General features: G+C 39.2%; 1 protein-coding gene across 8 annotated transcripts in view; it reads left to right on the plus strand.

Moving 5' to 3' along the window:
• The window catches only part of NTM (neurotrimin), a 417,718-nt gene that overhangs the window by 386,656 nt on the left and 18,254 nt on the right, over nt 1-12,808 (plus strand). For all 8 annotated transcript variants that reach the window (XR_002482569.1, XR_002482568.1, XM_021717830.1 and 5 more), the window contains 2 exons: nt 8,609-8,743; nt 11,043-11,163. Coding sequence is in view for 6 of the 8 variants with exons in the window: in XM_021717830.1 (XP_021573505.1) it covers nt 8,609-8,743; nt 11,043-11,163 (256 nt within the window). In the remaining 2 variants the exon portion in view is untranslated. The remainder of the gene's footprint in view (nt 1-8,608; nt 8,744-11,042; nt 11,164-12,808) is intronic.

Genomic DNA, 12,808 nt, shown 5'->3' on the forward strand with positions numbered 1-12,808 from the left:
CCCAGGGCCAAACCATCTCTGCCTCATTTGCAAAGAAAACTAATGTCATGTCACTATGGGAAGGGATCGGCCTCAGAAATACAGGGCCTTGCTCTGTGGAGTGCAAAGGGTTCATTTTCATTTAATTATATTTTAGGCTGTAGCTTATCTTTAATATGAAGCTAATTTTATTCCCAGAAAATTTTCCTATCAAAAGTTGAGAATTCCTTTTTTTCTTCTGTATATCTATAAAATATTACATTTTGTATATGCATAGTCATGCATATTCAGACATATACATATATTCAGTTCCAACTATCAAATGAGCTCTTTTTTTTTTTTTTTTTTGGTTGGAGTCTCACTCTGTCGCCCAGGCTAGAGTGCAGTACACACCCATGGCCACCCCAGTGTTGACCTGCTGGGCTCCAGTGAGCCTTCTGCCTCAGCCTTCCAAGTAGCTGGAACTATAGGCCCTCATTACCACACCTGGCTAATTTTTGATTTATTGTAGAGACAGGGTCTTGCCAAGTTGCCCGGGCTGGTCTCGAACTGGCAGTCTCAGGCAATCCATGCGCCTCAGCCTCCCAAAGTGCTGGAATTATAGACTGACCCACCAAGTCCAGCTAAATGAGCTCTTAATATATGCCAGGATCTATAAGGGTTTTGTTCACACACACACACACACACACACACACACAACTTATAGTTGGCATGAGTTTACATAATATTTTATTGAATCTGCATGGCTTTATGATGGATTCAGGTTAATAGACACATTTAAAAACAATTAGTTTGCATTTGTGTCTTAGGCAAAGGGTATAGTGATAACCAAAGTAGTTTTGGGAATGTAATCCTCTGTGTGTGGGACATGGAGCAAAAGAAGCTATGGTAAGATGGAGGAGTTCAATAGCAAGCAAGTCCTACATATCCAACAGAAAGGGTATCCTGAGAGAACTGGTGAGGTAAATTTCCCAGGTGTAAAAGAAGTCCATAGGAAGTAGCTAGAAATCTGATTCTGGCAGGGAGGCAATGGTGTGGGGACATGGCCACACATACACTGTATGAGTTTAGCTCCTGGCTCACTAGCAACCAGCATGGGCATGTTTAAGGAAGCTTTTTCTTCTGTAATGGGAGCCACCTATTTGGAACAATTCAGCCTGCCCCATTTCCCAAAGATGGTCCCTGTGTTTAATATTTATTTTGTGAGGCCTGTGCCTCAGTCTTACAATAGGCAAAAGTTGGTTTGGGCCTTCCAGAACTTTTCCTATGAAAGACATCTTTTATAATAAGTTTCCCATTCTTGGAGAGATCACTAGATTCTTTTTCTGCCAGCCATGCTATCTATATCCAAAGGAAAATCAAGGAACTATATATATGTATATATGCATATATATGTGTGTATATATGATATAATATATTTATGTCTTTTTATTTTTAGTTGTGAAATTAAAGACATTTATCAAGCCTGCAACAGGTCTCACCTGTGCTATGTGTGTGCTTTTTTAGAAGAAATTATCCTGAAAAATTGTATTTCTTGTAAATCAAATTCAATTTTAAGTGAAGAGAGTAGAGCTTTCTAGTTAAAGGATCTGTGATGAATCCTTTGTATAGTTTATTATTATGAACTTCTTCCTGACAAGGCAAAGATCTGATTATTGTATCATTTCTGAATTGAGATGTTCTTGTATCATGGATTTGTATATTAAAATGTGTTCATGCTTAGTTGGAGTTTTAGTAAAAATAATGGTCATGATCGCTACCGTTTATTGAGAGCTTGTTATGTTCTGAGTACTTTACACATATTTACTCATTTAATACAACAATTCTATAAGGTATTTTATGTTCCCCACTTTATAGAAGGGGAATCTTAAGCCCAAAGATTTCAGTCTACAGGGCACAAGGTGCAGGAATATTGGAATCCATCACTGCCTCACACTACAGCCAGGGGAAAGTGGTACTCACAGTCACTATCACCTCTTCAGCCATTTTGCTCCAGCCTCATATCAGACCCTCAGATGCTATTCAATGTAGATAATTCAACATGACTATCACATTGTGAAAATACTTTTTAACACTAATCATTTCACCCTATTGCAGCAGATATTGCTACATGGACTATGTGTGTAGCCCACTTGTTGCTGGCCTGGTCCAGTGTAGCAGCAAAGGATTGCATTAATTCCCCTTTTCTATGGCTCACAGGGCCTATCTGCCTGCCTGGAGACCCTCAACTTTACCACAAGCTTCCTCTGGTTATTTCTTTGATTCCCTATGACATACTTATATACAAGTGTCCTCATGCGACCTCCTCGATAAAACCTCTTTCCATGGCCTCTGCTTCCAGTGGGAGTGAGGCTATGTTTGAATGGTGTTAGCCTGTGTACTCCAGCTCCCAGGACTGCACTGGTCCTCAGGTGACCTGAGGTGAGGAAGGCCTTCCCCAGTTCATTGGCAGGAGTTGACACCAGATCCCACAGCAGCTCTATCCACTCCTAAAGGCATTCGTGAAAACATCTTTAGTTTCAGGTACTCACCACTTTCTTCACCAGACTCAAAACCAGTCCCCTGGTCTGTCCTGCATTGTTCTTGTCCTCCTTATCTTCCAGCACCTGAGCAAAGCCATGCCTTCACCCAATCAAAATACAAATCCTTGCATGCTCATCGGCTGGCATAATAGCACAGGGTGGGACACCAGCTGCCCTGTCCTGAGAACTGAGCCCAGTCTGGGTTTAACAGAAACACCTGATGCAACCTTAGAGGAAAGAGGAAACAATAGCTGGAAAACTGGTCTAGGACTGGAATGGCACTGCTAGTAACAGAATTTGGGCTAAATTTTAAAAATGATTCCCTCCATCTCTCCAGTTCTGGGATTCTATGATCTGTATCTTTTTTTTTTTTTTCAATTTCTGATGTTCAACGATTTTAACTCAGCTGGTATATATGCCATAGAAATATAAAGCAAGGAGACAGCTGTGTCCTCTCCTCTCCAGTAGCTACAGCTGTTCTCCTGACAAGCTTATTCTTGGGTATGATAAAAATGATCACTGTGGCTATTATTATTTTCAGTTATACAGATTTTTAATGCCCAATTTGTGAAGCCAGAAATGTGGGAGTTTTCTTTTCCAAAGAGATGTTACGTACATAAGAAAGTCTTTGTCCTGCGATTAGTTGTAAACTGCGGAGCTCAACAGTTTGAGCTTAATATGAAACTCCTATGGGGATTTGGGTGCAGGTGTGATAACATACCCAGCTTGCTTCAGTTTCCTGCTTTGGTTGTTGCATTCCACTTAATGAAATAGCTGTATTCCTGAAAAGTTGGCTGTAAAACAAATTTCTGTTAGATAAATCATACTTTTTTATTGATCTACATTTTTAAACTAAAGATGCATTTCCCTGAGGAAATAATTGGCCCCAAGACTAAATGTAAATTATACTAAACACTCAATACGTCTTTTAAAATTACATATTTAAAGAAAATCTTTTCTATTAAAACATGAATAGTGATGATATTTTTTAATGTCAGGAAATACAAGTATCATGCTAATAGCAATGACCAAAAAGTGGCATTTTTGGGGGAATAGAGTCACATGAGGATTAGGTGGGCAGCAAGAAGACCCTGACTTTATTCATTGAATTCAACCTATTGTTCTGGATTTGTCAGCCAATCCATTAACAATAAAAAGTTGACAAATTACAAATTACATGAACTTTCCTAGAAGCCTTGAAAGTCAGAAATGCCCAAGACCTGCTTCCAGCTGTCAAAGAGTTTCAGTCACATAGAAAAATAAGACCTGTGGTTTATAACACAAAATATCTATTAGGAAATGCTATTACAGGTGCAGGAGCAATGGATGGGACATCAGGAGACCTGGTGTGCTCAATCACTAACCAAGTGTGTGTCCACAGACTCCTCTGTTTCCATCTCCCATGTGAAAAATATGGAGATTGAGCTAAATCACTAATTCCGAAATTTGCCTATATCGGAGAATTTCCTGGTAAGTTTATTAAAAGCCCAGAGTCTCCCAGAAAATTCTGACTTAGGAGTTATCGTTGAGACCTAGACATCTCTGTATTTTAAGAAACTATTCTAGTGAATTCCACTGCAGTGAGACTTTGCCCTAGCAGAGAAACTATGGAATTATGTAACCTCTAAGGTCCCTTTAAGCTCTTTACTTCTTCAATGATTTTAAGGATTGGATAAACTGAACTTGCATAAGAGTGCAGGACAGCCAAAGGCACCAAGAGTTAGGAGATAAGAGCAAGGTATTAGTGTCCCAGTGCTGCTGTAACAAGGAACAAGGTACAAAACACTAGGTGGCTTAGAACAACAAAATTTACAGTTCTGGAATAGAAGTCTAAAATCAAGATGTTAGTTTGCACATACTCTTTCTGACAACTAAAGGGGAGAATCCTCCCTTGCCTTGTCTAGCTTCTAGTGGGTACCAGCTATCCTCGGAGTTCCTTGGCTTGCAGATTCATCACTCCAGTCATGTGGTTGTCTTCTTCCTGTATGTCTTCACCCCACCATTTCTCTCTGTGTGTTTGTTGGTGTCCTTTTATACAAGAACACCAATGGTATTACATTTGGGCCTTTCCTAATACTTTAACTTGATAACCTCTGTAAAGACCTTACTTCCAAATCCTGTCACATTCTGAGGTGCTAATGGACCTTAACATATCTTTTTTGGAAGATATAATTTAACCCATAGTAGGGTGTTTTGATAGGAAAGTTAAAATTTGAAAGAAAGGTGGTATTTGCTTAGGTAGACAAAGGAACACAGCTTTCTAGGTGATAAAAAACAATTTATGAGGAAGGAATCATCATACTTGTCCAGGATAAAAACGGGCACCACCTGGCTTAATCGTTGTGGTAGAGGTGGTGGAGATGCAACAGTGATTATTGTGGCTAACCCCTGTATAGAACTTACCATGTGTCTGTTTCACTGCCCCCACTGCATTCCATGTGTTGTATTTCATAGCCACCCTCAAAGGAGGCAATTTTATCCTGAGCTGTGCAGATGAAGAAATGGTGGTAGAGAGGAGTTAGGTAACTTACCACATCATGAGGCTAGGCAGGAGAGAACTGGCTTTTTCTGATCCCAAACTTTTGCTTCTTAAGATGATGATCTGTTGCTTTCTTCATATCACTAATGCAAGATAAACTTGGGTGAGTAGATCGAGGCTACTTTATGGAGGGCTTTGATAATAAGGCAGTGGAGTTTGTGTTTGATGTGACAGAAAATAGGGAGCCATTCTTAGTGTCTGAAGAAGTGTACCATGATGAAGGGGATATTTCAGGAAGATGAGTGTGTCATTTCCACCCAAGGATGCATTTTCTTTAGGGAAAGAAAAAGCAGACTTATAAATGAGAAGCTATTGACCATGAAGAGTTTCTTTTCACTGGGCTTTATCAAGTGGTTTGCCTCTTCCCCACTGTGTCTCTTATCCAAGAATTTTCTTTAGCACTTTGAAAAGTATGCTCGCTTGATTTTTCCCCCTTCAATATGCTTTGTAAGTTCTTCACACTAGTGATAAAGCATTGATCACTTCATAGCCATGGCACAAATACTATTAAATGAAACTTGTCCCTGATTGATTAACTCTAGAAATTCTGATTTCAGGATAGTGCCCTTTGTTTTGTTTTGCTATTTGTTTAAAGCAGCACCTATGAAAACCTCATTTCGGGTGGTTCAAAGTTTTGTATACACTGATTTTCTTTCCTTCTAGTCTTGCCTCTAGTAGAGAAAAAGGTGTGTTAGGGGAAAGGTGAAAATAATGACTATGAAAGCTAAAATTTATAAAGCATTTTACTATAAATAAATTATTTTTCACATGCCTTTCTCAATTTAATCAGAAAGTGTACATGTAATAACTAGTGAGTAATGGAGTCACTGTGGTTTCTCTACAATTCTACATTTGTTTTAGGGAACATATATAGTAAGATTAAGCCTTGTTGATTCTCACGGAATAGCTTGAGGTAAATTCCCTCCATCTGGTAGTAGAAATCTAGATCAGTGGAGAAAATATGCTTCCCCTAAAACTGGAGCCATCTAACCTCCTTTCCTATAGAAGATCACCTGACATGAGCATACAGAATCATATATTCATTAACACACTGATGCTCCCATAGAAAACTTGATGAGTTCTTGATTTTGATTGCCCTAACTGTACTTGGATTTAGTCTAAGATTAAATCCAACACACTTCTCCACTTGGATGTCCATAATAATGAGCTCATCAAAGACTGGCTCCTGTAAGCCCCACTGTGGTTGCAACAATAGCATAAACATGGTGGGATGATAACAGATGTATGTACCGCAGTTGAAGAAAACAAGAGACCCAGAGAACCTGTTTCTCTTTGTTTCCCTGCTTCAGTGGTGTAATACACAGCCTCCCAGGAGACCTGAGGTCCTACCAGTCACTGCTCCTACACTGGAGCTCAATCCAGAAACAGCTGTCCAGAGCTAATTTATTTCCTAATGCTGCGGCACTGTTAATTTATAAATTACACTGGTAATTCGAGCTATTATTAATTTCAGATGGTGTAGGGCAAGCCTAATTAAAATATGACACCAATTGACACACATATGTACCAAGGACTACCATTTAAAATTAATGGGAATATTAAGTGTGACACTGGTCTCCGAGATGCTTTGCACAGTAATTATAGCATTCTAGCGGGGAAAGATCTGACAAATGTAGGCCTGTGGTTGGTAGCAAATAAACAACAGCAACATAAGAGGAATCACAAATTCTTCATATAAACCTCTTTTCCTTCACCATTCCTCAAATCAAGATTAGTACTTTTTTCCCCAAAGATGCTTATAAAACAATCATAATAAAGGCTACCAAGACAATTAGAATGTGGTTTGCCTTCTCCCTATCCTGGACTTTATAGCAGGTGTATGAGGAAGTGCTCTGGCAAGGCTTATTACTGGATGGTGGCACAGACATACATGCCCAATGATCACAGGCAGAGGTGGGCAAGGTAGTGTCTCTTCTTTACAAGATCACTGTCTTGCAGCTACTGTTGTTTCTGTTGTTATCTTGACAAAAATGGTGACCTCAATATTGTCATGGAACAAATGCGAGTTCAACCATACCTCACATACTACAGATGCATGCACATGTGATAGTATCTTTCATATATTGGTTTCTTATCATTATTATTTTCATGCTCTGGATTAGCAGAAACATATGGCATATGGCATTGCAGAGTGATTTGTGACCTGGAGAGAAATGTTCCTTTGTTCTGTTTCTTGGACCCTCATGTTAATATAGTCTCACTCCCCCGATCTGTGCCTACTGGCAGATTATAGGATTTATTACTAAATCAATAGGTATATAGCACATGTGAGTTTTCAAAGTGCTTTCATGTGCATACACACACACACACACACACACACACACACACACACACACACACATACTTGTTGTTGTTGCTATTGTTGATGTTGCTCTAAAGAACTCTATGAGGTATTAGGACTGTAAGTGTATGATGTATGAGAAAATGTTTCTCAATTGTTAGGGTCAGTGTCAACATATTCTTGCTGTTCCATAAGAATTATTAACAAAGCCCTCTTTTACTATTAAAAAATCCTACTTTAGAATATTGACATCTTGATTATCCTCATATGATAGATGAGGGACAGATGAGGGATCACCCCGAGATGTAAGCAATCATTTTTGTTCTTAGTTGTCTTTTGACAAGGAAGCTGAGGCAAAGGTGTCTCCAGGAGAGCACTGTAAAGTCTGTCTTCTAGGCTTGCTTGTCTTGGTCTCTACATAACTGAATGCTTATGGCCAGACATCAGGTATTGAGTCTGGTAGACAGAAGGTTGTTATTATCAGTCATAATTTTTTCACAAGAGAAAGTGAGTCTCAGGATGTTTAAGTGACAGAGTAGATTTGCAGCATTGTCTCCTGACTTTACTTTCTACCATGCTTTTGGTTAGGCATTGAGTGCTGAGTCTCATTTTTGGGTTATCTTTGGAATCTTGTACCTAAGAGCTCTAGCAAACTGAAGTTTAGAAAATGTATTTCTGCCTATCCAATTAATTGTATAAACCAAAAAAAAGAAAGTTAGATTCATTATTTTAGTGTTTTCACTGCCTTTGTGGTGTGTGTGTGTGTGTGTGTGTGTGTGTGTGTGTGTGTGTGTGTACAAATACTAGTGTGGCTTTCCTAGTTGCTGATTCATGTTAAGCACTCTTAAGGATGTTAAGAGTCATCAGCTCTATATTCAAGGCCCAATCTAAATAATACCTTGATATTAGAAAGAGTTAAGGTACCTAACTCAGATCCCAGAGCAGGATTGCTTGGTAAGATCTTGCCAGATCCATTTTGTAAATGTCAAAATTATTAATTATTAAGGCCAGTAACTCTCTAGGCACTGTGCTTAGTTCAGTTAGAAACACAAATATTTCAGCTGGTCTACTGGGGAGCCAAGGAAACATTGGTGGTGGGAGGGGTAGAAGAGATGGGAGAGGGAGGAATGGCATAGGTCCTCAGAATCTGAACTTAAAAGTGACACAATTCTCTGCAGATGCAACACTTGTATACTTTATTTTCTAAGTTTATGTCTCTGGTCTTTTTTTCTCCAATTTCACCATACTGTACTGCTTCTCCTGCAGCTGTTGGCTTTGTGAGTGAAGATGAATACTTGGAAATTCAGGGAATCACCCGGGAGCAGTCAGGAGACTATGAGTGCAGTGCCTCCAATGATGTGGCAGCACCCGTGGTGCGAAGAGTGAAGGTGACCGTGAACTGTAAGTGTTTTACTACTGCCCTCCTCTGTACATGAGTCTGACCTGCTGTCACAGACATAGCAAAAAGCCCATTAGCACAATCCATTGCTAACTAGGGATGAGAAGCAATGCAGCGTCATCTTCCATGCTTTGCTTTTAGGAACAACAATCCCAAATTCTAGTTTTTGACACCTCAAGGTATCATTGTGTCACACTAAAAGAAAAAGTAACTGAAAATAACTTGACATAATACCAAACTTGAATTACATGGCTGGGAGATTATTAAATAGAATTAAATGTGGAATGTATAAAAATGTGTCTTCAAATCTCAGTTTTTCCCATAATTTACTCACACAATACAGTTGTCCTGGATTCTCTCACTCTCTGGGCCAGACATCTTGAAATGGGGCAAATAACCCCATGTGGAAGAGTGTATGATGCAAATTTAGAACTTCCATTTATAGTATGCTTATTGTATCTCATCATTTTACAATTATAGATGTTGATGGACATGGTATACACACATAATTTAAGTACAAATAGATACACTTACAGATATTAGAGGGTATATCAACAAATTTGATTTTTACTAGTAGAGGCCAAGAATACAAAAAGTTTGGAGACCTCTGCTGTAAACTCTTCATTCTCCTTTCTCAGCCATCCAGATTCTCTCTGACAGTGATCAGACTTAAAGTTTCTACTGCTCTTTCAGCCTTTCCCCTTTCAGTTCCTCATTATGCACATTGATTCAGGCACCTACAACATTCTGAAAGTTTTCTCTGCTATGTGCATTCCAGGAGGTCTTATGACAAAATAGAATCCAAGAACTAAACCAGTAACCAAGAAGATTTTTTCCTGCAATATTTGGGTGAGGTAGAGGGAGGAGAAGGATATCATATCTAGGTGAATACTCATTCTTTACTATATGTATTTTTATGATGTGAACCTTGTCAATATGCAGTACTTTAAGAAGTGACAAAATAGGTATAAAAATGCTATATTTTAAAAAATCATATCACACTTTTTAAAAAGTACTTCAGATGATTTACAGTTTATAAAGATGAGCCTAAAAAGTAAAGAAATGGAAGCAAAGGAAAATATATTTATGAATAGAGTGAAAGCTAAGGGAAAATCAGCACATGAAGCATTGTACCACAAACTTGGTAGATGCATGACCAGAATTTGGCTTGGCCTTGCTAAAGCAAAAAGAGAAAGTATCACCTGCTTTAGGATTTATGCTGTCCATAAGATAAAAGCAAAATAGTTGCTGGGGAGAAATATGGATTTTCCTGGTACTGAGACCCTAAATAAAATTCTTCTCAGGGTCTCCACAAATAGAGCACTTCGAGATATAGTTAACAATATCATATACAATATTTCTGCATTAAATATGACAGCAGGTTTATTGTGGCTGTTTTTCATAATGCCCCTCAATGCAGATTGTTCAAATATCATGGGTAGTTTGGTGAAGACTTCAAATAAATGCAGACAAAGTATGTAGGTCTAGTTTGGTCTGGCTTGATTCAGGGATCCATTTTAGAATACCAAGAAGAAGAATGACTGATCTGTAAATCCTTCAGGCAATTCTCCATGAATATTATTTCTTGCAACTGAGCTTTTGATGGGAATTGAATTGTTTGAGGTTATATACTTTGGCAAGAACCTGGTGTGCCGAAATTCTATAAGGCTGATTAAAGGTACTGACTGTCAACCCATGGAGTGTGGGGTTAATGGTTTGGCATCATCCTTTGAAAGTTAAAAAGTTTAACCAGGAAGTATGCTTGAATACCTGGTCCTTCCAACTCTGTACAGAGAAGAACAGAAACAATATGTCCTAGGAAGAATGAACTTTGACTTAGACAAGTGTCAAAAATGTTTTTGTTGGCCTGGCTCAGTGGCTCAGCCTTAATCACAGCATTTTGGAAAGCCGAGGTGGGTGGATTGCCTGAGCCCGTGGGCTCAAGGACAGCTTGGGCAACTTGGCAAGACCTTATCTCTACAATAAATCAAAATTAGCTGGGCATGGTAGTGCATGCCTGTAGTTCCGGCTACTTGGAAGGCTGAGGCAAAAAGATCTCTGGAGTCCAGCAGGTCGACACTGAGGTGGCCATGAGTGTGCCACTGCATTCAAGCCTAGGTGACATAGTGAAACTCCAACTCAAAAAAAAGTTTTTTGTTCTCTGGCACAATTTGTGTAGCAATTGACAGTGCAAGTATGCAGAGGTTAAGACAGGGAATGAAAAACAAAATCAATGAAGGAGGCAGCTTTCCTCATTTTAAAATGCTTTTTAAAATGCTATGGGATATCTTCTCTCTGCAGATCCACCATACATTTCAGAAGCTAAGGGTACAGGTGTCCCCGTGGGACAAAAGGGGACACTGCAGTGTGAAGCCTCAGCAGTGCCCTCAGCAGAATTCCAATGGTACAAGGATGACAAAAGGTAAAGTCTCCTTCCCTTCCTCTCCCCACTCCCAACCCCCAGGAGACAAAAGCTTTTCCAGGTTCCCGATTCCAGATGGTTGCAAATGAATTTCTATAAAATTATCTTCTAAATTCCTCCTATGTACAGAAGGGAAATATGCAAACAAGACTTTTTAAATATTAATGAATTTTAGCTAGGTTTTTAAGGTTGCCATGCAGAATTATCACTTGCCAAACAGCTGGCCTGAAAGCTAACATTTTTTTAGGAAAGCAAAATTGCAAAAGAGAGGCCACCAGGAGCATTGTAAGGCCTGTGAATTTTTTATGGGCCAAGAAAACAATGCGTTCTGTCTGGTTATTTTTAACACATTCTTGGGCCTACATTAAGATGTAGGAATGCTCATGGGCTCTGGGAGTGGCTAATGAGTTAGCTGTGCTGAGCAGATCTCCACTTCTGTTCCAGACACCATCAAGAGCTGTGTATAAGAGCTCATGACTCAATTTAGCCCTTCCTTTGTGTCCAAGTTGTTCTTTTACTATAGGAGAAAGGAGAGGGGACTATTCCTTTCCTTCCCATTGTCGCTGCTGTCATTGGGATATTTATTGTGAGTCACTGGAAATGATCGTTTCAGGGAGTTATCAAAGGATATCAGCACAGGGATCCATAACTCAGTATATCTAGGCTACATGGCTGTTACTGTTATCAAAAAGTTACTTAAGGTGGGTGAATAAGTAAACGTGAGAGATCTGTTCGAGTTCAAAACATTTTCATAAAAATGGGGGTGGTGACATAGGGATGCAGAAAGGGCCAGAGGAACTTGTGCAGTGGAGTCAGAGTAAAGCGTGATGGAGGCTGAGAAGCAAAAACTGCAAGAGGAAAATTCCAAGAGGGAGAGCAGCTGAGAAATCACAGGCCAGGCATGAGAACACCTTTGCTCACATGGCATGTCACAGTGTCAATGTCCCTTGGTTTCTTTCATCATACGATCAAACACTAAAAGTTCTTTCTAGTCTCTGAATCAAAAATTGAATTTTGTTTAGAACCTTGTCACTAAGTCACAAGATTCACCATATCTTATTATAATTCTTCCAAATGAGAAGGGGTATTGCAGTGTATTTTTTTTAAGTTTCAAAGACACATTCTGGCAACTTCTAGTGAGGTATAGTGTATTTATGTAGCCCATTTTACAGATAGAAGAACTAAGGCAGAAAGAGGAAAAACAAACTTACAAAAAAATGAGAAGAAATAGAGCTGACTTCCTCTCTTCCAAAAATTCAGAATCCAACCATAAGGGAGTCATGTTTATCCAATAAATACTCATTACCTTAGAAATCCTGCTGTACTTCTCTCTCACCGTCCCCCCCGCCCTTCTTGTTGTATAAGGAAGACAACTGAGACATAAAGATCCATTATTTAAAAAACCAAAATAAACTATTGAGCTGTAGGGTCACTTCCTGAACCTTCAATTGTCTGGATCTTAGTAAAAATTAATCAGCTGCATCCTATTATTCTAATTCTTCCCGGGAGAGAAATAGAAACAAAATATAGGAGTAAGCAAGATCTTGGAGGAAAACAGCAAACATGGCCAATATTGAGAGAAAGGACAGAAGAGCCCGCTTTCCTCTTTGCACAGCAACTGTGGTCAGAGGAGGGGCAGCACTCC

Source organism: Carlito syrichta, unplaced genomic scaffold (assembly GCF_000164805.1).
Source record: "Carlito syrichta isolate Samal-C Ts95f unplaced genomic scaffold, Tarsius_syrichta-2.0.1 Scaffold311212, whole genome shotgun sequence".
NCBI classification, from domain to species: domain Eukaryota; kingdom Metazoa; phylum Chordata; class Mammalia; order Primates; family Tarsiidae; genus Carlito; species Carlito syrichta.